Source organism: Theropithecus gelada, chromosome 19 (genome assembly GCF_003255815.1).
Source record: "Theropithecus gelada isolate Dixy chromosome 19, Tgel_1.0, whole genome shotgun sequence".
Taxonomy (NCBI): Eukaryota; Metazoa; Chordata; class Mammalia; order Primates; family Cercopithecidae; genus Theropithecus; species Theropithecus gelada.
In genome coordinates this window covers 11,672,801-11,698,366 of record NC_037687.1, presented here as the reverse complement: position 1 = coordinate 11,698,366, position 25,566 = coordinate 11,672,801, and the positions used below count along the sequence as shown (strand labels likewise).

Here is a 25,566-nt window from a genome sequence, read left to right as displayed (position 1 = left end):
CTTTTGAGATGGAGTCTTGCTCTGTTGCCAGGCTGGAATGCAGTGGTGTGATCTCTGCTCACTGCAACCGCCACCTCCCAGGTTCAAGTGATTCTCCTGCCTCAGCCTCCCGAGTAGCTGAGACTACAGGTGTGTGCCACCACACCCAGCTAATTTTGTATTTTTAGTAGAGACAGGGTTTCACCATGTTGGTCAGAATAGTCTCGATCTCTTGACCTCATGATCTGCCTGCCTCGGCCTCCCAAAGTGCTGGGATTACAGGCATGAGCCACTGGCCACTGTGCCTGGTGCAAAAAGTACAATTTCCATGAGGAAAAAGATGTCTGACATTTTATCCACATGGTAATACTGACTCACAATGTCCAAGTAATAACAATGTAACATTATAAGCTTGATCTAATACATAAAACCAACAGGGTATTTTATTATAGCTTAATTATTTAAAAATAACATGTTAGTATACAGTTATGATAAAGTTAATTGTTTACATTCATTATCTGTATTCAAAGAATCTTGGCAGATCTGAAGGCTTTCCCACACTGCTTACATTCATAGGGTTTCTCCCAAGTGTGAATGCTTCCATGCCATTGAAGGTGCGAGGCTGATCTGAAGGCTTTCCCACACTGCTTACATTCATAGGGCTTCACTCCAGTGTAAGTCCTTTCATGATATTGAAGGGAACTAGAAGAAATGCTTTTCCACATCGCATACACTCATAGGGTTGCTCTCCCATGTGAGTCCTTTCATGACGTTGAAAAGAAGTAAAAGAAATGAAGGCTTTCCCACACTGCTTACATTGATAGGGTTTCTCCCCAGTGTGAGTCATTTCATGGTATTGAAAAGAACTGGAACATGTGAAAGCTTTGCCACATTGCTTGCATTCATAGTGTTTCCTTCCAGTGTGAGTCTATTCATGTCCATAAAAGGAACCAGGCTAGCTGAATGCTTTCCCACAACCCTTACATTCATATGGCTTCTCTCCCATATGAGTCCTTGCATGTATATGCAAGGAAGAAAAATAATTGAATGCTTTTCCACATTCCTTACATTCATAGTGTTTCTCTCCAATGTGTGTTCTTGCATGTACTTGAAGGATCTTGGCAGATGTGAATCCATTCCCACAATGCTTACATTCATAGGGCCTTTCTCCTCTGTGCTTCCTTTCATGTTTTTGAAAAGAAGAGAATTTACAGAATGCTTTTTCACATTCCTTACATTCATAGGGTTTCTCTCCAGTGTGAGTTCTTTCATGCATCTGAAGGTTTGAGGCAGATCTGAAGGCTTTCCCACATTGCTTACACTCATAGGGTTTCTCTCCAGTGTGAGTCCTACTATGCTTTCGAAGGTTTGAGGCACAACTGAAGGCTTTCCCACATTGCTTACACTCATAGGGTTTCTCTCCAGTATGAGTCCTACCATGCATTCGAAGGTGTGAGGCAGATCTGAAGGCTTTCCCACACTGCTTACATTCATAGGGTTTCTCTCCAGTATGAGTCCTTTCATGATATCGAAGGGAATTGCAACATCTGAAGGCTTTACCACATTGCTTGCATTTGTAGGGTTTCTCTCCACTGTGAGTTTTTTCATGTGTTTGAAATGACTTGGCAGAATAAAAGCTTTTCTCACATATCTTACATTTATAAGGTCTTTCTCCAGAGGGCATTCTTATGTGTTTTTCTGTCCTTTCATGAATTTGAAGGTACTTCACATATCTGAAGGCTTTCCCACATTCCTTACATTCATAGGGTTTCTCTCCAGTATGAGTCCTACCATGCACTCGAAGGTGTGAGGTAGATCTGAAGGCTTTCCCACATTCCTTACATTCATAGGGTTTCTCTCCAGTGTGAGTCCCACCGTGCACTCGAAGCTGTGAGGCAGATCTGAAGGCTTTCCCACACTCCTTACACTCATAGGGTTTCTCTCCAGTGTGAATCCTTTCATGATATCGAAAGGAACTGGAAAGATTGAAAGCTTTACCACATTGGTTGCATTTATAGCGTTTCTCTCCAGTGTGAGTTTTTTCATGTCTTTGAAATGACTTGGCAGAATAAAAGCCTTTCTCACATATCTTACATTTATAAGGTCTTTCTCCAGAGTTCATTCTGTGTGTTTGAAAACTTGTAAGATAGGATAAGGCTTCCCCATATTGCTTACATTCATACGTCTTTTTCCCAGAGTGGGTCTTTTCATGTCTACGAACAGAACTGGTATACGCGAATGCTTTTCCACATTCTTTGCATTGATAAGGCTTCTCCCCTATGTGACTCCTTTCATGTCTATGATAGGAACTGGAACTATGAAATGCTTTATCACATTTGCTACATTCATAGGGCTTCTCCCCAGTGTGAGTTCTTTCATGTATTTGAAGGGTAGCAGAATAACTAAAGGATTTACCACATTGTTTACATTCATATGGTTTCTCTCCAGCATGTGTTCTTTCATGGATAAGACATAAACTGAAACAATGGAAGGCTTTCCCACAAAATTTACATTTATAAGGTCCATCCCCTTTGTGCATTACCATGTGTCTTCGAATGCTTGAATGGAAAATAAAGGTTTTTCCACATTCTTTACAAGCATAGGGTTTCTCTCCAGTGCGATCCCTTTCTTGTGTTCTAATGTAGGGTCGATACCTGAAGGTTTTCTTATTCTTAGGTTGTTGACACTTATATGGCTTTGGTCCATATTCCTGATACTCATATGCCTTGTGTCCAATGTCACCTCTGATGTTCATATTAAAAGATGAGTTACCTATGCCAACTTCACCACACACAAAGCTGTCACATGATTTTACTTCAGGAGAAGTTTGTTTCTCCTGGAAGTTCAGCCTGTCATCTGGAACCTGGGTAAAAGTTTCTCCACAATGACTGTCTTCTTTAATTTCATTGACTTTCTCTTCTGTGAGACTCCTGTAAAACATGAGAAGCACATTATGAAGGGTTTGTTTATAAGCAATTTTATATTCATCGACAAGTATTGCACTTGCATTTTTAACACTGTCCATCAAAGTGTAGGCTTTCGGCCCTGGCTGAATTATTTGAAGATGACTGGACATGTTCTACAAGATGACCCAGCCATACCTATTGTTTAAAAAAATGTTCGCTGGGCGCGGTGGCTCAAGCCTGTAATCCCAGCACTTTGGGAGGCCGAGACGGGTGGATCACGAGGTCAGGAGATCGAGACCATCCTGGCTAACATGGTGAAACCCCGTCTCTACTAAAAAAATAACAAAAAACTAGCCGGGTGATGTGGCAGACGCCTGTAGTCCCAGCTACTCGGGAGGCTGAGGCAGGAGAATGGCGTGAACCCGGGAGGCGGAGCTTGCAGTGAGCTGAGATCCGGCCACTGCACTCCAGCCTGGGCGACAGAGCAAGACTCCGTCTCAAAAAAAAAAAAAAAAAAATGTTCATAAGGGGCTTAATACTATTCCCATGTAAACTATTTTACAATTACTAAATACTCTATATCATTTTTCTTTTGAGTCTGGTACTTGTCCTGTTGCCCATGCTGGAGTGCTATGATATCATCATAGCTTACTGTAGCCTTTACTGGCTCAAGTGATCCTCCTGCCTCAGCCTCCTGAGTAGCTGGGACTACTGATGAATACCACAATGCCCAGCTAATTTTTGGCCGTTGTTGATATGTGGTCTCGCTATATTGCACAGGCTGTTCTTGAACTGCTGGCCTCAAGCTATCTTCCTATCTCCACTTCTCAAAGGACTGGGATTACAGGAGTGAGCCCTCAGCCTCAGTCACATTTAAATATATGTGTTTTGAGAAAATATTCTAAGAAGAAATGAATTTGATGCTGGATTTAGTTCTTTGTTTCACTTCTCTTCAACATATTCTCATATTCTAAGATTGTGTAGAGAGACAGTGCTTTCTCTTGTAAGTGCAAATTACCTGAAGCTTCTTCTGGGGATTTTGTACTCATATTCAATGTTCTGGTCTTTCCACTTTTTTCCTAAAATACAGACATAGAAAAATAGTCCTGAAGCGTATAAAATTGTGAAAAAATTATTAGATTCTATGCCCATGATTTACTGCAGCCATGCCTTATTTATTCATCAAAGTATTTCCTGTCTGTGTTCAAAATCACTCAGCAACATTGATGAGCTAGAAACACTGGTTCACTAATGCACTGAGGAAAGGAAAACTGTCATCCTTACCTATAGAGGTCAGGTTCCTGAAAGTTTCCAGCATCACTTCCCTGAAGAGATTCTTCTGGGAAATATCCAGCAATGTCCACTCTTCCTGGGTGAAGTTCACAGCCACATCCTCAAAGGCCACTGGGTCCTGAAACATCTCACATGTGTAGAGGAGGATGGGTAAGAGTGACAGCACTGGGGGCCTAGACTCTATTCCCAAGAAGTTCTCAGGATGCCGTGGACTCCAAATACTTATTCCCTGCTTTGGTCATCAGATCCCTTTCTCTCCTTCTATACTTACTTTCTTCCATAAAGCAACTTTTATTTTTTTATTTTTTTGAGACAGAGTTTCGCTCTTGTTGCCCAGGCTGGAGTGCAATGGCATGATATTGGCTCACAAGCGGGGTTCAAGTGATTCTCCTGCCTCAGCCTTCCGAGTAGCTGGGATTATAGGCATGAGCCACCACGCCCAGCTAATTTTGTATTTTTAGTAGAGATGGGGTTTCTCCATGTTGGTCAGGCTGGTTTCAAACTCCCAACCTCAGGTGATACACCTGCCTCGACCTCCCAAAGTGCTGGGATTACAGGCGTGAGCCACTGTGTCCAGCCAGCAATTTTTTTTTTTTTTTTCTTAACAGAGTCTCTCTCTGTTGCCCAGGCTGGAGTTGAATGGCACAATCTTGGTTCACTACGACCTCTGCAACCTGGGTTCACGTGATTCTCATGCCTCAGTCTCCTTGGTAGTTGAAACCACAGGCATGTGCCACCGTGTCCAGCTAGTTCATAAAGCAATTGTGATGTTAGAACTGAACAAGTGGTAGGCAACAGCAGGATACGAAAATGTGTGTTTTCACTGAAACTAAGGAAGGAGACCACCTCTCTTATTGTCTCATATTTAAGAAAACGAAAGAGGAAGCAAAAGTTAGAGGAAGGCAGAAACGAGATCAATAGTCAGACAGTCTGGTGCCACACCCCAGGCCTGGTAGTTAAAAATCAACTCCTGACCTAACCACTTGTATTAGCTATAGATGCCAGATATTGTATGAGAAAGCATTCTGAAACTCTGTGTTCTGTTCTGCTCTGTCCTGTTAATGATGCATGCAGCCCCAGTTATGCACCCCATGCTGGCTCAATCAATCACGATCCTTTCACGTGGACTCCCGTAGAGTTGTAAGTCTTTAAAAGGGGCAGGAATTTCTCTCTCTCAGGGAGCTTGGTTTTTAAGATGCAAGTCTGCCAACACTCCCAGCCAAATAAAGCCACTTCCTTCTCTAACCCAGTGTCTGAGAGGTTTTGTCTGTGGCTTGTCCTGCTACATTTCTTGGTTCCCTGACCGGGAAGCAAGGTGACTAGCAGATGGCCGAGGCAAACCCTTAGGCGGCTTAAGCCTGCCCTGTGGAGCATCCCTGCAGGGGACACTGGCCAGCTTGAGTGATGCGGATCCTGAGAGTGCTCCCGGGTAGGCAATTGCACCAGTGGAACGCCTCACCAGAGCAGTGCATGGCAGGCCCTCATGAAGAATCAATACAGTGGCTGAACACTAGGAAGGAATTGGAACTTGGAGTCTGGACATCTGGAACACGGTAAGACCAGTCTTGGGAACTTGCCCACTCCATTTGAGTGGAAGTGTGGCCTGATCACCCATGGTGTGCCTTTATCGGCACTTTGTCTTTGGTTTTGATTTTGACTTTGCTTGAAGTGCTTGACGAACAGGCGTGCCCTTATTGGCACTTCGGCTTTGGTTCTGATTTTGATTTAGTGTGAATTAGACGAGTGAGTGACCTTTACCCTTTCTGTCTTATAGTGTGAGTGTTGTCTTGTCTCAAGAGAAAAATGGGTCAGACACAAGGTAAGCCCACCCCACTAGGAACTATGTTAAAAAAATTTTCAAAAAGGGATTTAAGGGAGACTATGGAGTTACTGTAACACCAGGAAAACTTAGAACTTTGTGTGAGACAGACTGGCCAGCATTAGAGGTGGATTGGCCATCAGAAGGAAGCCTTGATAGGTCCCTTATTTCAAAGGTATGGCACAAGATTACCTGTAAGCCAGGGCATCTAGACCAGTTCCTGTACATAGACACTTGGTTACAGCTGGTTTTACACCGCCCCGCCAGTGGTTGAGAGGACAGGCAGCAGCACTGTTAGTGGCAAAGGGACAGATAGCCCACGAGGGATCTTGCTCCACCCGCCGAGGGAAGTCAGCTCCTAAAGTTCTATCTGACCCAATGTCAGAGGACTCATGGCAGGAAATGGCACCAGCAATGCCCCCCGCCCTTACCTGGAAGAGAGACTCCCCACTCCTGAGCCCACAGCACCTGTGCCTCCACCAGACACATACACCTCTAGACCAACCAGAGCAGACAAGAAAGAATGTGAAGCTGCAGGAGAAACCCCTCCCTTGGCAGCTCGTTTACAACCTAAGATTGGAAAGACAAGTGCCCCCAGTTAAAGAAGAAACAAAATGGCTCCAAGCCAGAGGTCTCAGGCAAGGACGAAAGGGCCTTGTTTAATCTGGCAGAAGGGTTACTGGACTAAGGGGGACCGGGCTCAGGTGCCCCCAATGAGCCCATGGTCAGGATGACAGTTGGGGACAAGGACATTGAGTTTCTTGTCAATACTAGTGCTGAACATTCAGTAGTAACCAGCCCGGTCGCCCCCTTATCCAAAAAGACTATTGATACAATCGAAGCCACAAGAGTCTCGGCAAAACAAGCTTTCTGCTTGCCCTGGACTTGTACTGTAGGGGGACACGAAGTAATTCACCAGTTCTTGTACATTCCCAACTGCTCCTTGCCCTTGCTGGGAAGGGATTTGCTTAGCAAGCTGAGCGCCACCATCTCTTTTTACAAAGCACAGCTCTTTTACAGCTAAAGTTACCTGGAAAGGGAGTCATCATGGCCCTTACGGTCCCCTGGGAGGAGGAATGAAGACTTTTCTTAACCAAGCCAGGCTAAGAGATAAGACCAGCTCTGGCTGAGTGGTGGTCAAAGGTGTGGGCGGAAGATAACCCTCCAGGGCTGGCAGTCAACCAAACCCCTGTACTTACAGAAGTTAAGCCTGGGGCCCAGCTGGTCAGGCAAAAACAGTACCCGGTCCCCCAGAGAAGCTCTTGAAGGTATCCAGGTCCATCTCAAGCACCTGAGAGCCTTTGGAATTATAGTACCTTGTCAGTCTCCATGGAACACTCCCCTCCTGCCTTTTCCCAAGCCCGGGACCAAGGACCACAGGCCAGTACAGGACTTGCGCTTGGTCAATCAAGCTCAGAAAGAAAGCGGGTCATCTGCAGCCTACTGTAGCCTAAAACCAGAAGGCAGGTGAGAGAATTCTTAGGGTTCTGCAGACTGTGGATCCCAAACTTTGCAGTACTGGCCAAACCTCTATGTGGGGTCACAAAGGCGGGTGCCGGGAACCTTTTGAACGGGAATCCCAACAACAGTGAGCCTTTCATGAGTTAAAAGAAAAACTTACGTCAGTCTCAGCCCTGGGGCTACCTGATCTGACAAAGCCTTTTACACTGTATGTGTCAGAAAAAGAAAAAAATGGCAGTTGGAGTTCTAACCCAGACTGTGGGGCCCTGGCCAAGGCCAGTGGCCTACCTTTTACCTACTTATTCTAAAGAAGAAAAGGACTTTCTCCAGGCAGAGGGAGGACAGGTGATGGAAGAAGGATGGATCCGGTTACTGGATGGGAGAGTAGCTGTGCCACAGCTGCTGGGAACTGCAGTCATACTGGCTGTGCATAAAACCACCCATCTAGGCCAGGAGTCACTTGAAAAGTTGTTAGGCCAGTACTTCTACATCTCATTTACCAGACCTTGCCAAAACCGTGGCACAGCGATGTATTATCTGCCAACACCACGATGCAAGGCAGGATCCAACCATCCTGCCCGGCATACAAGCTTATGGAGCAGCTTCCGCTGAAGATCTGTAAGTAGACTTCACAGAAGTGCCAAAATGTGAAGATAGCAAGTATTTATTAGTTCTTGTGGGTGGGTGGAGGCTTATCCAACGCGAACTGAGAAAGCTGTTGAAGTAACCCGTGTGCTTCTTCGAGATCTTATTCCTAGGTTTGAACTGCCCTTACGAATTGGCTCAAATAACGGGCTGGTGTTTGTGGCTGACTTGGTACAGAAAACAGCACGGGTATTGGGGATCACATGGATACTGCATGCTGCCTACCGACCTCAGAGTTCCGGAAAGGTGGAGCAGATGAGTCAGACTATCAAAAATAGTTTAGGGAAAGCATGTCAAGAAACAGGATTAAAATGGGTACAAGCTCTCCCTGTGGTATTATTTAAGATTAAATTTACCCCTTCTAGAAAAACAGGATATTCCTCTTATGAAATATTATATCATAGACCTCCTCCCAAACTATGGGGACTTCCAGGCACTCCCTGAGAGTTAGGTGAAATTAAGTTACAGCGACAGCTACAGGCCTTAGGAAAAATTACACAAACAATCTCAGCCTGGGTAAATGAGAAATGCCCCATTAGCTTATTCTCCCCAGTTCACCCTTTCTCCCCATGTGATCGAGTGTGGATCAAGGACTGGAACGTAGCCCCCTTGTGCCCATGGTGGAAGGGACACCAGACCACTCCCACTGACATGAAGGTAGAGGGAATCCCGGCCTGGATCCACCATGGTTATGTAAAACCTTCAGTACCTAAGACTGGGGAGGCGAGACCAGGCCCAGATAACTCATGCAAAGTGACTCTGAAAAAGACGACGAGCCCTGCTCCGGTCACACCTGGAAGTTGACTGGTCTATGTGAGGCCGAAGCATGAGGAAACGTGTCATGGGACTCATTCTCCTTAAAATTTGGACTTCAACAATAAGGACTTCAACTGATTTTCCCCCCACGGAAGATTGTTCCCCGTGTATTCATCAGGTTACTGAGGTAGGGCTACAAGTTAAAACAATCTTCCTGTTTTATAGTTATTATGAATGCCTAGAAATTTTAAAAGGAACTTGCCTGTATAACACGACTCAGTACAAAGTGTGTAACCCAGGAAATGCCCGACCTGATGTGTACTATAACCCATCTGAGTCTCCCATGATCATAGTCTTTGAAATAAGATTTAAAAACTAGTTCTTTTCTAGGCAATAGAAGTAAAAAAAATAGCTAAAACAGAAAAAAAAGAAAGCCCCATTTACATGTTCAACCGGATCATACGGTTACAAGCGATCTTAGAAATAACCACTAATAAAATTGGCAGAGCTTTAACTGTTTTAGCTCGGTAAGAAACCCAGATGAAAAATGCTATCTATCAAAATAGATGGGCACTAGACTACTTGCTAGCAACTAAAGGAGGGGCTATGGAAAATTTAACCTAACCAATTGCTGTCTGTATATAAATAATCAAGGGCAAGTAGTCAAAAATACAGTTAAGGACATAACAAAGTTGGCACATGTGCCTGTACAGGTTTGGCATGGGTTTAATCCTAAATCTGTATTTGGAAAATGGTTTCTAGCACTAGGAGGATTTAAAATGCTTATAAAGGTCGGGCGCGGTGGCTCACGCCTGTAATCCCAGCACTTTGGGAGGCTGAGGCAGGCGGATCACAAGGTCAGGAGATTGAGACCATCCTGGCGAACACGGTGAAACCCTGTCTCTACTGAAAATACAAAAAAATTAGCCGAGCGTGGTGGCAGGCACCTGTAGTCCCAGCTTCTAGGGAGGCTGAGGCAGGAGAATGGCGTTAACCTGGGAGGCGGCGGAGCTTGCAATGAGCGGAGATCGTGCCACCGCACTCCAGCCTGGGCGACAGAGCGAGACTCCATCTCAAAAAAAAAGAAAATGCTTATAAAGAAATCATAATAATAATAGAAACCTGCTTGTTGCTCCCCTGCTTGCTACCTCATACCTTAGAAAAAGAAAGAGGAAGCAAAAGTTAAAGGAAAGCAGAAATGAGATCAATAGACAGCCCAGTGCCACACCCTAGGCCTGGTAGTTAAAAATCAACTCCTGGCCAGGTGCAGTGGCTCACGCCTTTAATCCCAGCACTTTGGAAGGCAGCGGCGGGCAGATCACGAGGTCAGGAGATCAAGACCATCCTGGCTAACACAGTGAAACCCCGTCTCTACTAAAAATACAAAAAATTAGCCAGGCGTGGTGGCAGGCACCTGTAGTTCTGTAGTCCCAGCTACTCGGGAGGCTGAGGCAGGAGGATGGTGTGAACCCGGGAGGCAGAGCTTGCAGTGAGCCGAGATCGAGCTACTGCATTCCAGCCTGGGTGACAGAGTGAGACTTTGTCTCAAAAAAAAAAAAAAAAATCACCTCCTGACCTAACCACTTGTATATCTATAGATTCCAGACATTGTATGAGAAAGCACTGTGAAACTCTGTTCTATTCTGCTCTGTCCTGTCACCGATGCATGCAGATCCAGTTACGAACCCTATCCTTGCTTAATCGATCATGATCCTTTCACGTGGACCCCCTTAGAGTTGTAAGTCTTTAAAAGGGGCAGGAATTTCTCTCTCTCGGGGAGCTCGGTTTTTAAGACGCAAGTCTGCCAATGCTCCCGGCCAAATAAAGCCACTTCCTTCTCTAACCTGGTGTCTGAGATGTTATATCTGTGGCCTGTCCTGCTACAATCCAGGAAGAAAAGTGAGCTGCCTGGGCTGTCCCTAATGTCTCTTTGGACTGTGGGTCTGTAGCACCTGTCATAACACAGTCCTATGAATTAATATGCAGAAAAAAGTTAACGTTAGCAGTCCTGAGGCTCTGTTTCCTTGAAAATGTCTGTTCCCAAAGTCTAATCTTTGATGACATTGTTAGAGAAGGCAGATATGTCAAGAGCAGGAGGGGAAGTCCAGGGGAAAGCCCACACCCCCAGGGACCACCCCAAACAGGCATGCTAGATATAAGCAGAGAGGAGGAGAAATACCTAAGTAGAAAGAAACATCCATTATGATGCCCAGGATTCACTCACTTCACAGTTATCCTGTCAGAATGTAGCTAGATAGATGGTAAGAAGGGCAAAGGGGACATTCCTAAGAAAAGTCTGGCACTCTAAGCACACAAGAGGGCAAACAAGAAACTCCTAAAAGATACCCAGGTGTAAAAAGCATAGATTCAATCACTATACGACCCTCCTGGCATGGCAGGAATGAGCAATGCAGCCACCCACATATCCACTGATGGCTGAATGGATAAACAAAATGTCCTAAGTATATACACACAATGGGATATTATTTATACTTAGAAAGTAACATCTTGGCCAGGCGCTGTGGCTCACGCCTGTAAGCCCGGCACTTTTGGAGGCCGAGGTGGGTCAATTACCTGAGGTTGGAGTTGGAGACCAGTCTGACCAACGTGGAGAAATTTTGTCTCTACTAAAAATACAAAATTAGCCAGGTGTGGTGGCGCATGCGTGTAATCCCAGCTACTCAGGAGGCTGAGGTAGGAGAATTGCTTGAACCTGAAAGGCAGAGATTGCCGTGAGCCAAGATTGCGCCATTGAACTCCAGCCTGCCGTCTCAAAAAAAAAAAAAAAAAAAAAAAAAAGAAAATAACATCTTGCTCCATACTGCAATATGCATGCAACCTCACCTCAGGATAATTGCAATAAGCAAAATACAATAGAATTCATCTTACAGAACTTATGTAGATCTGTCAAACTATCTCAACTGTACATGTAAAATTCCTTAAGCTGATAAGTTTTAAGTTTTGTTTTACAGTAAGTAATGATAATAAATCATGGTAGCAGCCAGGTGTGGTGACTCATGCCTACAATTCCAGTACTTTGGGAGGCCAAGGCAGGTGTAATTATGGAGGTTAGCAGTTTGAGATGTGCCTGGCCAAAATGATGGAACTCCATCTCTACAAAAAATGCAAAAATCAGCCAGGCCCAACAGCATGGTACTGGTACCAAAACAGAGATATAGACCAATGGAACAGAACAGAGCCCTCAGAAATAATACCACACATCTACAACCATCTGATCTTTGACAAACCTGACAAAAACAAGGAATGGGGAAAGGATTCCCTATTTAATAAATGGGGCTGGGAAAACTGGCTAGCCATCTGTAGAAAGCTGAAACTGGATCCCTTCCTTACACCTTATACAAAAATTAATTCCAGATGGATTAAAGACTTAAATGTTAGACCTAAAACCCTAAAAACCCTAGAAGAAAACCTAGGCAATACCATTCAGGACATAGGCATGGGCAAGGACTTCATGACTAAAACACCAAAGCAATGGCAACAAAAGCCAAAATTGACAAATGGGATCTAATTAAACTAGAGAGCTTCTGCACAGCAAAAGAAACTACCATCAGAGTGAACAGGCAATCTACAGAATGGGAGAAAGTTTTTGCAATATACCCATCTGACAAAGGGCTAATATTCAGAATCTACAAAGAACTCAAACAAATTTACAAGAAAAAATGAAACAACCCCATTAAAAAGTAGGCAAAGGATATGAACAGACATTTCTCAAAAGAAGACATTCACACAGCCAACAGACACATGAAAAAATGCTCATCATCACTGGCCATCAGAGAAATGCAAATCAAAACCACAATGAGATACCATCTCATACCAGTTAGAAAGGTGATAATTGAAAAGTCAGGAAACAATAGGTGCTGGAGAGGATGTGGAGAAATAGGAACACTTTTACACTGTTGGTGGGACCGTAAACTAGTTCAACCATTGTGGAAGACAGTGTAGCGATTCCTCAAGGATCTAGAACTAGAAATACCATTTGACCCAGCCATCACATTACTGGGTATATACCCAAAGGACTATAAATCATGCTACTATAAAGACACATGCACACATATGTTTATTGTGGCACTATTCACAATAGCAAAGACTTGGAACCAACCCAAATGTCCATCAATGATAGACTGGATAAAGAAAATGTGGCACATACACACCATGGAATACTATGCAGCCATAAAAAAGGATGATTTCGTGTCCTTTGCAGGGACATGGATGCAGCTGGAAACCATCATTCTCAGCAAACTATCACAAGAACAGAAAACCAAACACCGCATATTCTCACTCATAGGTGGGAACTGAACAATGAGACCCCTTGGACACAGGGCAGGGAATATCACACACTGGGGCCTGTCAGAGGGTGGAGGGCTAGGGGAGGGATAGCATTAGGAGAAATACCTAATGTAAATGACGAGGTGATGGGTGCAACAAACCAACATGGCACATGTTATACCTATGTATCAAACCTGCACATTGTGCACATGTACCCTAGAACTTAAAAGTATAATTAAAAAACAAAACAAACAAAAAGAAAAAAACAAAGTAAAAGTGTTTGTTTTGGAAATGACTTTGTTAACAGAATAAAAAGACAAGTGACAGACTGGAACAAAATCTTTGCAGAACACCTATCTGATGAAGGACTGGTATCCAAAAGGTAATGAAGAACTCCTAAAATTCTACAAGAAAAAAACCCAACCAATCAAAAAAGAAGCAAAAAGCCAGGCACAGTGGCTCATGCCTGTAATCCCAGCACTTTGGGAGGCTGAGGCGGGTGGATCACTGAGGTCAGGAGTTTGAGACCAGCCTAACATGGTGAAACCCAGTCTCAACTCAAAATACAAAAATTAGCTAGGCCTGGCGGCGGGAGCCTGTAATCCCACCTACTCAGGAGGCTAAGGCAGAAGAATCGCTTGAACCCAGGAGGCAGATGTTGTAGTGAGCCGAGATTACACCACTGCACTCCAGCCTGGGCGACAGAGCCAGATTCCATCTCCCAAAAAAAAAAAAAAAAAAAAAAGCAAGATCTTTCCAAGTATACCTCCCCCCAAAAACTGTAATTATGGCAAACAAACATATGACAGGATGCTTTACATTACATGTCATTTAAGAGCAAAATGAAAACAGGCCAGGCGCAGTGGCTCACGCCTGTAATACAACACATTGGGAAGCCAAGGCGGGTGGATAACCTGAGGTCAGGAGTTTGAGACCCGCCTGGCCAACATGGTAAAACCTCATCTCTACTAATAATACAAAAATTGGCCAGGTGAGGCAGCGCACACCTGTTAATCCCAGATACTCTAGAGGCTGAGTCAGGAGAATCACTTGAACCCAGGAGGTAGAGGCTGCAGTGAGCTGAGATTACTCCATTGCATTCCAGCCTGGGCAACAAGAGTGAAACTGCGTCTCCAAAAAAAAAAAAAGAAAGAAAAGAAAAAAAGAAAACAACGAGGCAGCAGCAAATACCTGGTGGAGTAGCTAAAATCCAAAACACTGACACTTGCTAATGCCAATGACAGTGAACTCTCATTCACTACCGATGTGAATGGAAACTTCTACAGCCAATTTGGAAGACAGTCTGCGGAGCTCTGAAAAAAATAAGCATGGTGTCCTACTGATTCAGTAGTCTCATTCCTACAATATTGACCCAAATGAACTGAAAACTGATGTCCACACAAAAGTCCTCCCACAAACATTTTTAGCAGCCTTACTCATGACTGCCAAAAACTAGACTCAAACAAGGTGAGTCTTTAAAAAAAAAAAAAAATAGAAGAGGTCTCACACTGTATCTACCAGGCTGGTCTCTAACTCCTGGCCTCAAGCAATCTTCTCACCTCAGTCTCCTGCATGCTGGGAACTCAGGGATGAGGCATCACACCAGGCTCAAGATGAGCCTTTCAACAGGTGAATAAAGAAACAAACTATGGGCCGGGCACGGTGGCTCAAGCCTGTAATCCCAGCACTTTGGGAGGCCGAGACAGGCGGATCACGAGGTTAGGAGATCGAGACCATCCTGGCTAACACGGTGAAACCCTGTCTCTACTAAAAAAAAAAAAATACAAAAAACTAGCCAGGTGAGGTGGCGGGCGCCTGTAGTCCCAGCTACTCGGGAGGCTGAGGCAGGAGAATGGCGTAAACCCGGGAGGCGGAGCTTGCAGTGAGCTGAGATCCCGCTACTGCACTCCAGCCTGGGCGACAGAGAGAGACTCTGCCTCAAAAAAAAAAAAAAAAAAAGAAACAAACTATGGTAACACCCATCCAGTGTTAATGCTACTCAGTGGTGAAAGAAATGAGTGGCCGGACATGGTGGCTCACAAGTGGAATCCCAGCACTTTGGGAAGCTGAGGTGGGAGGATCACCTGAGCTGGGGTGTTTGAGACCCTGTCTCTAACAAAACAAAAACAAAAACAAAATTTTTTTTTTATCGAGACAGAGTCTTGCTGTGTCGCCCAGGCTAGAGTGCAGTGGCGCAATCTCGGCTCACTGCAAGCTCTGCCTCCTGGGTTCACACCATTCAAAAACAAAATTTTTTTTAGATAAATAAACAAAAATAAAAAATACACGAGTTGTCAAGCAACAAAGCTTTCGAGAGACCTTCAACGCATATTTTTACATGAAGGAAGCAAGTCTGAAATGGCCCCTTACAGCATCATTCCAAATATGTGATATTCTGGAAAATGCAAAACTCTAGAGGCAGGAACATCATCATTTGTTGCCAGGGATAAACAGGGATGGCAAAAGAGTGAGGGGAAAGCCATGATTAGGAGGAGCACAGGGGATTTTGAGGTCTGTGAAATGCTTCTGTATAAGACTGTGATGGTGGATACATGACACATGCAGTTGTCTTAAACCACAGAACAAAAGAGTGAAGTTTAATGTAAAAGATGGACTTTAGGTAATAATAGCATTGGCTTCTTCAATTTTCGTCATGTTCACATGTAATATATTCTTGCAACAACTGTAGGATACACCACACACAGTCAATATGGTTTCTTTCGTTTAAAACTTTTTTTTTTTTTTGAAACAGGGTCTTGCTATGTTGCCGAGGCCGGCCTCCAACTCCTGAGTCCAAGCCATCCTCCCGTTTCAGCCTCTCTAAGTGGTAGGATTACAGGCATAAGGCACAGCACCTGGCCAGTTAAGATGTTTAAAATAGGGGGAACTATGAGCTTGGAAGAAAAATGCGGGAACTCTGTGGATTATCTGCTCAATGTTTTGGGTAAACAACCACTGTTCTCAATCATAAAATCAACTAAATAAGAAAGTGAATTAACTATCATTCCATGTAAGGTTCACAACTGAGTTTAAATAAAACCCAATATAAAATACGACATATTGGCCGGGTGCAGTGGCTCATGCCTGTAATTCCAGCACTTTGGGAGGCCGAGGCAGGCGAATCACGAGGTCAGGAGATGGAGACCATCCTGGCTAACACGGTGAAACCCCGTCTCTACTAAAAATACAAAATATTAGCCGGGCGAGATGGCGGGCGCCTGTAGTCCCAGCCTCTCGGGAGGCTGAGGCAGGAGAATGGCGTGAACCCAGGAGGTGGAGCTTGCAGTGAGCCAAGATCTCGCCACTGTACTCCAGTCTGGGCGACAAAGCGAGACTCCGTCTCAATAAAAAGAAAAAAAAAAAATCACATATTGGCATATTGGTTACCATTTGCATAAAAAAACGTACAAAAATAAAATATACTGATATGGATGGGTACCCAGGTTGGGGAAGCATAAAGAAAAGTAGGGCAGTTGTCTTATCATTCGCAGTACTGGCTCCATCAATATTTGGATTAATTGTGCAATTTTTTAATGTATTTTGTGCGTATGTAATACTTTTAGTTTCTGGAATGCATACCCTATACAGAAATAAATCTCAGTGAATTCTAATTATCTGCAACAACAGCATAACATATTGAAACTAATTTTTTTGTTTGTTTTCTTTTCTTTTTTCTCGAAACAGGGTCTCATTCTGTTACCCAGGCTGGAGTGTAGTGGTGCAATCATAGCTCACTGCAGCCTCGAACTCCTAGGCTCAACAGTTCTTTCCACCTCAGTGTCCTGAGTAGCTGGGACTACAGGCACACATCACCATGACCAGGTAAGTTTTTGTATAGACAAGGTTTGCCATGTTGCCCAGGCTGGACTAATTTCTTCCTTTCTTTCTCTTTTTTTGAGACAAAGTTTCACTCTTGTTGCTGGAGTGCAATGGCACGATCTTGGGATCTTGGCTCACCGCAACCTCTGCCTCCCAGGTTCAAGCGATTCTCCTGCCTCAGCCTCCCGAATACCTGGGATTACAGGCCTGTGCCACCACGCCTGGCTAATTTTGTGTTTTTAGTAGAGATGGGGTTCCTCCATGTTCATCAGGGTGATCTCGAACTCCTGAATTAGGCTATCTGCATGCATTGGCCTCCCAAAGTGTTGGGATTACAGGCATGAGCCACCACGCCGGGCCACTAATTTCTATTAAAACTAATTTTCTTGAAGTCCAAAAAAGTCTCAAGAAGGATAAAAAATGATTATTATGCAAAAAGTTTACACTGAAAAACATCAATATAAAAGGCAATAATGGAAAAAATGCCATGTGTCCTTAAAAGGAGATTAAGTATCACTATGATGTAACCTCTCTGAAATATGCCTACAGTTATATTTTATTTTATGAAATGTACAAGGCAGTTTCTTTCTTTCACTAAAATTAAGAAAAAAGTACTTCTAAAACCTGAAATAGAAGACAATGACTAAAAATAGCCAAGATCCTCTATAGAATATGGTTGGGGGGTGTTATGGTGTGAATATTTGCACCACTCCAAAAAAATCATACATTAATAACCTATCCCCAATATAGTATTAGAAGTTGACATCTCTGGGAAGTAATTAGGATTAGATGAGAACATAGGAGTAAATCCTTTCTGAATGAGATTAGTACTCTTAGAAGAAGACACAGGAGAGCCGGCTCCCTCTCTTTTCTGTCAGGTGAAGAAACCACAAGATGACCATTTGCAAACCAAGAAGCAGGCCCTTACCAGATACCAGATCTGCCAGCTCCCCGAACGTGGACTTCACAACCTCGAGAACTGCCAGAAATAAATGTCTATTCTTTAAGTCACCCAGTCTATGGTAATTTGATACAGCAGCCCAACATGACTAAGACAGAGAGGCACTATCCCTACTACACACCGCAGCTTTGAACTCTAAACTAATTAACAGAAAATGGTATTATCAGAGATGGAAAGATAGGCCAAGGCCGGGCGCGGTGGCTCAAGCCTGTAATCCCAGCACTTTGGGAGGCCGAGATGGGCGGAATCACGAGGTCAGGAGATTGAGACCATCCTGGCGAACATGGTGAAACCCCGTCTCTACTAAAAAGTACAAAAAAAAAAACTAGCCGGGTGAGGTGGCGGGCGCCTATAGTCCCAGCTACTCGGGAGGCTGAGGCCGGAGAATGGCGTGAACCCGGGAGGCGGAGCTAGCAGTGAGCTGAGATCCGGCCACTGCACTCCAGCCTGGGCGACAGAGCGAGACTCCGTCTCAAAAAAAAAAAAAAAAGAAGAAAGATAGGCCAATGGAGAACAGCAAATTGTGAAAGTAGGGCCTATGTTTTTTTGTTTTTTTTTTTTTGAGACAGAGTTTTGCTCTTGTTGCCCTGGCTAGAGAGTAATGGTGCAAACTCGGCAATCTCGGCTCACTGCAACCTCCACCTCCCAGGTTCAAGTGATTCTCCTGCCTCAGCCTCCCGAGTAGCTGGGATTACAGCCATGCACCACCATGCTTGGCTAATTTTGAATTTTAATAGTGATAGAGTTTCACCATATTGGTCAGGCTTGTCTCAAACTCCTGACCTCAGGTGATCTGCCAATCTCAGCCTCCCAAAGTGCTGGTATTACAGGCATGAGCCACCGCACCCAGTCTGGGCATCTATTTAAGGTAATGTGAAACTATGACAAACCAGGTATTGCCAGCCAATGATATAAGTGGTGAACACTTAACAGAAAAAGCAGGGACAAATGGTTCTCTACCGGAGGATAATCAATCTACTACTCATCATCTCCATATACAGTAATTTAATTCATTCTAGAGCTGCCAGTTATAGTGAGTTCTTATAATCATATGTTACCTTAGCATGCATTTTCTTTATGGATTTCACATTCTCATAACAGAAGAAACCTTTACTCAAACTCAACAGAGTTTCCAGTTCTCCACCTCCTCCCAGTTCCTCCATGTGGTCAACTCACATGTAAGACTTACACAGCTGCATTCTGGTGACCACCTCCCTGTGGGACAGCTAGATACAACCTTGTTGGGGTGGCCTTTCCTTGTCTTTTGGGATATTTCTGTCTTCACGGTTGAGACAATCCAGAGGACAGGAATCATTTCTGCTTTTCCTCAATAGCAACATCCGATTAGCTGACCTGCCATGCGTCTCCAATTAATGGAAACTGAAGTTGGGAGAGAGAAGCAGAGCACCCATGAATTGGGTATCTAGATGAAAAGTATACCAGGCATCTCCTCCACCATTACTCATTCAGCTGCTCCCTTGGGAGGCCCCACTCCCCTAGGCACTGATACCCACTAGACCCTCCAAGAGACATGGCAACTGTGGGGGTCTTGGGTCAGCTACAGGCAGTTCTAAAACTCAAAACCTGGAAAAGATAGAAGGGTGTACTGAAGACATACCACCCTGTAAAGTTTCCAGAAAGGAACCTCATCCCAAAGATATCCTGATAAGGTGTCTGTGTCTCAGAAAGATAACAGGAGGAGAGGCAGAAAGGATTTTTCAGGAAAATGTCTAGTGGTGATTCTCTGCTTTCCTCTCATGTGAAATGTTCAGACATTGATTTTACTGTAAGCCCTTGAAGAGTTAGGCTGTGGTATGAGAGTGGAGGACCTGCATCGCATATATTTGGAAAATGTGAGGTGAAACCAGACGCCCTGGAAAGTGTGAAAAAATTTAAATAAGAAGCAATGAGACTGAACTGTGTGTAGTACCCTAGGGTCCTACCTAAGGGCCCCGAAATCAAATTTAAATACAATTCTTGGAAATTACTAATTTATAGGGAAATAAAATTTATGCTTAATCAGGCACAATTTACCAATTACCTTGTAACTACATACGTAGAAATTTTCTACCTATATAGGCTGTGTGAACAAGTAAATCAGGCGGGGTGCAGTGGTTCACACCCGTAATCCCAACACTTTGGGAGGCCAAGGTGGGCGGACCACTTGAGGACGGGAGTTTGAGACTAGCCTGGCCAACGTGGTAAAACCCCATCTTTACTAAAAATACAAAAATTAGCTGAGTGTGGTGGCACATGCATGTAATCGCAGTTACTTGGGAGGCTGAGGCAGGAGAATTACTTGAACCCAGGAGGTGGAGGCTGTAGTGAGTGAGCTCTAGCGCCACTGCACTCCAGCCTGGCCGACAGAGTGAGGCCTTGTCTCAAAACAAACAAACAACAAAAACAACAAAGTAATTCCAAAATTTAAGCTGACAGATCTCTCAATTATCTTGAAGCAATGTGATAATGGGGTTGAGTCACATGACACACAACTTTCACATAGACAGCTGGAACTCTCCTTTCCCTGATTACAGATTCACCTTCTTTCTTACCTATAGTGTTTTGTAAAATGTTGTAAATGACTGAAGGGAAACAGGAAAGACCCTTTCCCTCTTCACTTTTTTTTTATAATTTAATATCATTTTTCACAATTGAGATAGGGTCTCGCTATGTTGCCCAGGCTGCTCTTGAACTCCTGAGATCAAGCCATCCACTTGCCTTGGCCGCCCAAAGTGCTGGGGTTCTGGGTGTGAGCCATCCCGCCAGGCCCCTCTTCACTACTGATCTCTGTAGTAGACTAACTTCCCTCTTTACTTCCTCACACAAAGACTTTACGTCTATCACATTGTCTTCAGCTGGAATGTTAAATTCACTCTTTTAAATTGAAAAGGAAATAAAAACCAGCCAGAAAGAAAAGAATACAAGCTCTGGGGGGAAAAAAAGCAAACCCTAACGAATTAAGATGTTAGCCAGGTGCAGTGGCTGACATCTGTAATCCCAGCACACTCCTGGAGGCCAAGGAAGGAGAACTGTTTGAGGCCAGGAGCCAGAGACCAGCCTGGGCAACATAACGAGACCTAACCTCTGCAAAAAATAAAAAATTAGCCAGGTGTGGTGGTGGGCAACTGTAGTCTCAGCTACTTGGGAGGCTGAGATGCTTGAGCCAGTGAGGTCAAGCCTGCAGTAAGCCATGATTGCACCATCGCTCCAGCCTGGGTCACAGAGCAAGGCATTGTCTCCAGAAAAAACTGTTGTATCTCATACATCAGCCTTCTATGGAAAATGTAATCATGTTATATTTATTTGTCTTTTGCCTATGTAAGTGTTAGGGAAACAGGTGCCTAGGGGAGCCAGAGTAACACCAATTCAAGGTCAGCTCCACCTTGAGACTAACAAGAAACACTCCTTGCCAGTCACAACCCATGATCATCAAATGTTTCCCATGAAGAAAACAGCCTACAGATGCCTGCAAGTATCCTTACACTCCCACAACAACAGAACGTCCTGATGTCCCAATACCCGTAACAACATATGCTTTCAAGATAATTACAGTTGTTTTAATGCACTTGTATGCTAAAATGTAAAGGATAGTTTTCTTTAACTCAACAGAGTAATAAATTGTGTGACGCTGTCAGCCCACATGCAGGTAGGCACAGGTAGTTTATTCTTTACATAGACAAGATCGCTACATAAGAAAAACTTAAAGACAGTACGTTCCTCCACTTGCTGTATGAGGATGCCTTACTCTGAAACAGAGAAGCTTTTTCTTTCTTTTTCCTTTTCTCTCTCTTTTTTTTTTTTAAATAGAGACAGGGTCTTGCTGTGTTAGCCAGGTTGGTCTTGAACTCTTTTTTGTTTGTTTTGTTTTTGCTTTTTGAGATGGGGTCTCACTCTGTTACCCATACTGGAGTGCAGTGGCGCATCCTCGGCTGGGCTGCAACCTTTGCTTCCGGGGTTCAAGTGATTCTCTCACCTCAGCCTCCCGAGTACCTGGGCAGTACAGGTGCAAGTCACCACATCCAGTTAATTTTTGTTAGTTTTGGAAGAGATGGGGTTTATTGGGGCTATATTGCCCAGGCTGGTCTCGAACTCCTGAACTCAAGTGATCCTCCCACCTTGGCCTCCCAAAGTGCTTGGATTACAGGCCTAAGTCATCATGCTGGCCCAGAGTAGCTTTCAATAAACTCTTCTCACTACACTGTGTGACTCGTCTTGAATTCCTTCCTGTGTAAGATTCGAGAACTCTCCTGGGGTCTGATCAGGACCTCATTTTCTGGTAATACAAGCAAGAACTTAACTTCCAATTTTGGAGTACTGAGTCCATTTCTCTGGAGTCTTTTTCCCAAATGGGCCATTGCTATCTTTTTGCTTGAATAAACTCTTCCAATTGAAATCTGAAGCTTTCGATTATTTTGGAGTGACAAGTCCAAATAAGGCAACTGTATCTCTGCAAGCAATCAAGCATTTATCTGGTTTGTCTCCTCATGTAACTTATAACGGCCTACCCCTAAACTGGTAAACTAAAAATAAAAACATACCTTCTGGCCTGGCAAGATGGCTCACATCTTTAATCCCAGCACTTTGGGAGGCCAAGGTGGGTGGATCACTTCAGGTCAGGAGTTCGAGAACAGCCTGGCCAACACGGTGAAACCCCATCTCTACTAAAAATACAAAAATTAGGAGGGTGTAGCGGTGCATGCCTGTAATACCAGCTACTCGGGAGGCTGAGGCAGCAGAATCGCTTGAATCCGGAAGGCGGAGGTTGCAGTGAGCCGAGATAGAGCCATTGCATTCCAGTCTGGGTGACAGGAGGCTCTGTCTCAAACCAAAACCAAAACAAAAACAAAGTACCTTCCCAGCTAAGTGAAGTGACCGGCTCTTGGCCAAAGGGACCCCCGAAAAACCCTGAAAATTGAGTTCTTCTGTATGACAAGATGGGAAGTGAGACGGTCTCCTTATACCCTCTCCCTTTAGGAGTTTAGAAATGCAGCAGCTTAATGCACATTCATGTAAAAATAGGTATCATCAGAATGGAAAAACGAACTCCATGGGGCAATAAGATACCACATTACAAACAAGATCTAAGGCCACGTAAGGCAAAGGTAAAGTCACGCCTTAGAATTCATAAAATCTAGAGAAACAGGTCTGTTTTTTGGCTGGGATAGAATCAAGTGGCAGATAACAGATCCTCTTCCTTCAGCATTCCTTCCTACCTCCTCCAAACTTTAGACAAAGCTTCACACTCTCAGCCAGCTGCCACCTACAGAATCCCTCAACCACCTGTGCCTTCTAACCCCCCTTCCACAGGTTCCACCCTTTCTACCAAAGGAATTTACATCTTTCAGGCACTGATTCATTATTTTCCCTACAATTCCTGTCTCTCTGAAATGAATAAAACCAAACTGTCTTGAGCCGCCTCGGGACCACTTACTCCAGGCTTCTCGGGGTTGTGTTTCCCTCGGCCAAGGTCTCTCCTATTCGGCTCCAAATAAACTTCTTTATTTTACATAGTCTGGCTTTTTCCGCTGACAAACCACAAGCCAGGACTGGGTGTTTCTCATTCGTGAATCGCTGTTTGCTCAAATGAACTCTTTAATTGTTAACGTATCTCAGTTTAATTTTTAACAGGAGAAAGTGGGGGCTGGGGCCCCATAGACCGCTGCTCCTCCCACGCACGAACCCTACACCCGAGTCAGGATTCCACCCATAACCCTCACGTTGCTTCCGCTCAATCTGGGGAGACGTCGGGCTGCGAGCGCGGAACTGCCCAGAGAAGGCTCCGGGGCCGTGGTCGCAGTTGCCGCGCAGGGACGGGACAGGACGCCCGGGGTCCCAGCTGCCGGCCCAGCCCCGTCCAGCGGCCGAGGGGACCGAGGGCCAAACTGCTCAAGGAGGACTCGGTCCCAGACCCTGGAGTCGCCCACAGGGAGGCCCGGGTCCCGCCACAGCCTGTTCCCGCCTGTTCCAGGCAGCCCCTCCCCCGTCTCACGACACCCGGCCCCGCACACACACCATTTCCTGGCTTTCAGATGTCCCGGGGTCCTCTCGACAGCTCCTGTGACTACAGCAGGGAATAGCACAGGTGACTGAGCGACAGAAACCTGGGTACAGGCACCAGGTCCCTCTCCGGCTGGACAGACCGGACGGATCCCAACCGCAGCCCGCGCAGCGACAAAGGTGTGGGGAGGAACACAACCCCCTACATTTCCGGATGAACTGTGCACAGGGCCACGCCCCCGCGCCTCTGATTGGATGAAATGCTAGGCCCCGCCCCCATATCTGAGTGACAGCTGAAGCCCTGGGTATCAGACCCCCCCAGAGCCAGACTGACGGATTCTCTAAGGCTTCTCTAAGGGCCAGCTGCTTTCTGCACTCTGGTTATTGGATATTTGCATTTCAGCCAAACTTGGTATTGATAGAAGAGAATACTAGCGTCATCTTCACTCAAGGGGCTGTCCCTGCTCCTTCGTTCTGCATGGGGTCACAGGAGTGTGCAGGTAATTTCAGACTCAGTGTCCACGGGAGCCGTCGACTGGCCTTAGAGCAGCAGTGGAACCGAGACCAGGCGGGGCACGACTGCACCAGGAGGCGAGGCATACGTCCGCGAGCGGGCCGGAATTGGGAATGAGGCGTGGCCAAGCCTTGGTCCCACACCCCATCCCCTCCTCACAATGTGAAAATGTTTCCTCCTTCCAGATCTTCATTTTCACCAGCAGGAAACTGTCACCAGGTTTTAAGTTTCTGACCTGAGTAAACTGTCAACTTCATGAACGCTTTATCCAGGTGACGCCACCAAACAATTCTGCCTCTAGCTCTAGCCTGATCTTCACACTTTTTTTTTTTTTTTTTTTTGAGACGGAGGCTGTCTTGCTCTGTAGCTCAGGCCGGAGTGCAGTGGCGCGATCTCAACTCATTGCAAGCTCCGCCTCCCCAGTTCACGCCATTCTCCTGCCTCAGCCTCCCGAGTAGCTGGGACTAAAGGCGCCCGCCACCACGCCTGGCTAATATTTTGTATTTTTAGTAGAGACGGGGTTTTACCATCCTGGTTTTAGCCAGGATGGTCTCGATCTCCTGACCTCGTGATCCGCCCACCTCGGCCTCCCAAAGTGCTGGGATTACAGGCGTCAGTCACCGCGCGCGGCCACACTTTTTTTTTTAATCCATACAAATAACTCTGACCCCAGCAACCCCATGCATGTCAAACACCAAATCCTGCCCAGAAAACAGCTCCAGGCTCCAGCTGCACAACACCACAAAGGACAGACGCCACAAATGCTTCTGCACCTGGGTCTTCTGCTTTCCAGGGCTCTGCAGCTTCTCGGGATCCCCACTCCTTCTGGAGCTGCTCTGAGCAGCTGGAGGCCACCTGTAGAAGGGGGTGGGCTGCCCGGGAAGCCACCGGGGAAACTCTCTTTCTCTCCCTTTGCAGGCTCCAGACTGTCTTCAACGTGGAGTCACTGGCCTCGGGCTCTGCTTCCTTCTGCAAGTTATTCAGCTACTTCTCACCCCATCCGTTAGTTCTGCGAGACAAACACCCTCAATCCCATTGTGTGAATAAGACACCAGCAGAGTCCCTGCTCTCCTTCTATGCTTATGTATAAAGTGGGGGAGGAAAAATGTAAGACAACTTAAGTGCATTT

General features: G+C 45.1%; 2 protein-coding genes across 7 annotated transcripts in view; both read right to left on the bottom strand.

The window, feature by feature from the left end:
• The window catches only part of LOC112611850 (zinc finger protein 136), a 520,810-nt gene that overhangs the window by 210,153 nt on the left and 285,091 nt on the right, over nt 1-25,566 (bottom strand). The gene's annotated exons all lie outside the window — the stretch shown is intronic.
• On the bottom strand, nt 392-24,146 carry ZNF700 (zinc finger protein 700). 6 transcript variants are annotated; one of them, XM_025365770.1, is made up of 6 exons: nt 23,939-24,100; nt 4,170-4,305; nt 3,904-3,964; nt 2,722-2,909; nt 1,690-2,388; nt 396-1,587 (listed from the first exon to the last, which is right to left on the bottom strand). In XM_025365770.1, exons 1-6 carry the CDS (start codon nt 23,939-23,941, stop codon nt 935-937), a joined length of 1,740 nt encoding a protein of 579 aa, XP_025221555.1. In that variant the 5' UTR covers nt 23,942-24,100; the 3' UTR covers nt 396-934. The 6 variants fall into 6 exon arrangements, with proteins under 6 accessions (XP_025221554.1, XP_025221555.1, XP_025221556.1 ...); XM_025365769.1 differs by lacking the exon at nt 23,939-24,100 and having other exon boundaries at nt 392-874; nt 1,199-1,621; nt 1,709-2,906; nt 4,170-4,583; XM_025365771.1 differs by having other exon boundaries at nt 396-2,084; nt 2,163-2,909; nt 4,170-4,296; nt 23,939-24,146.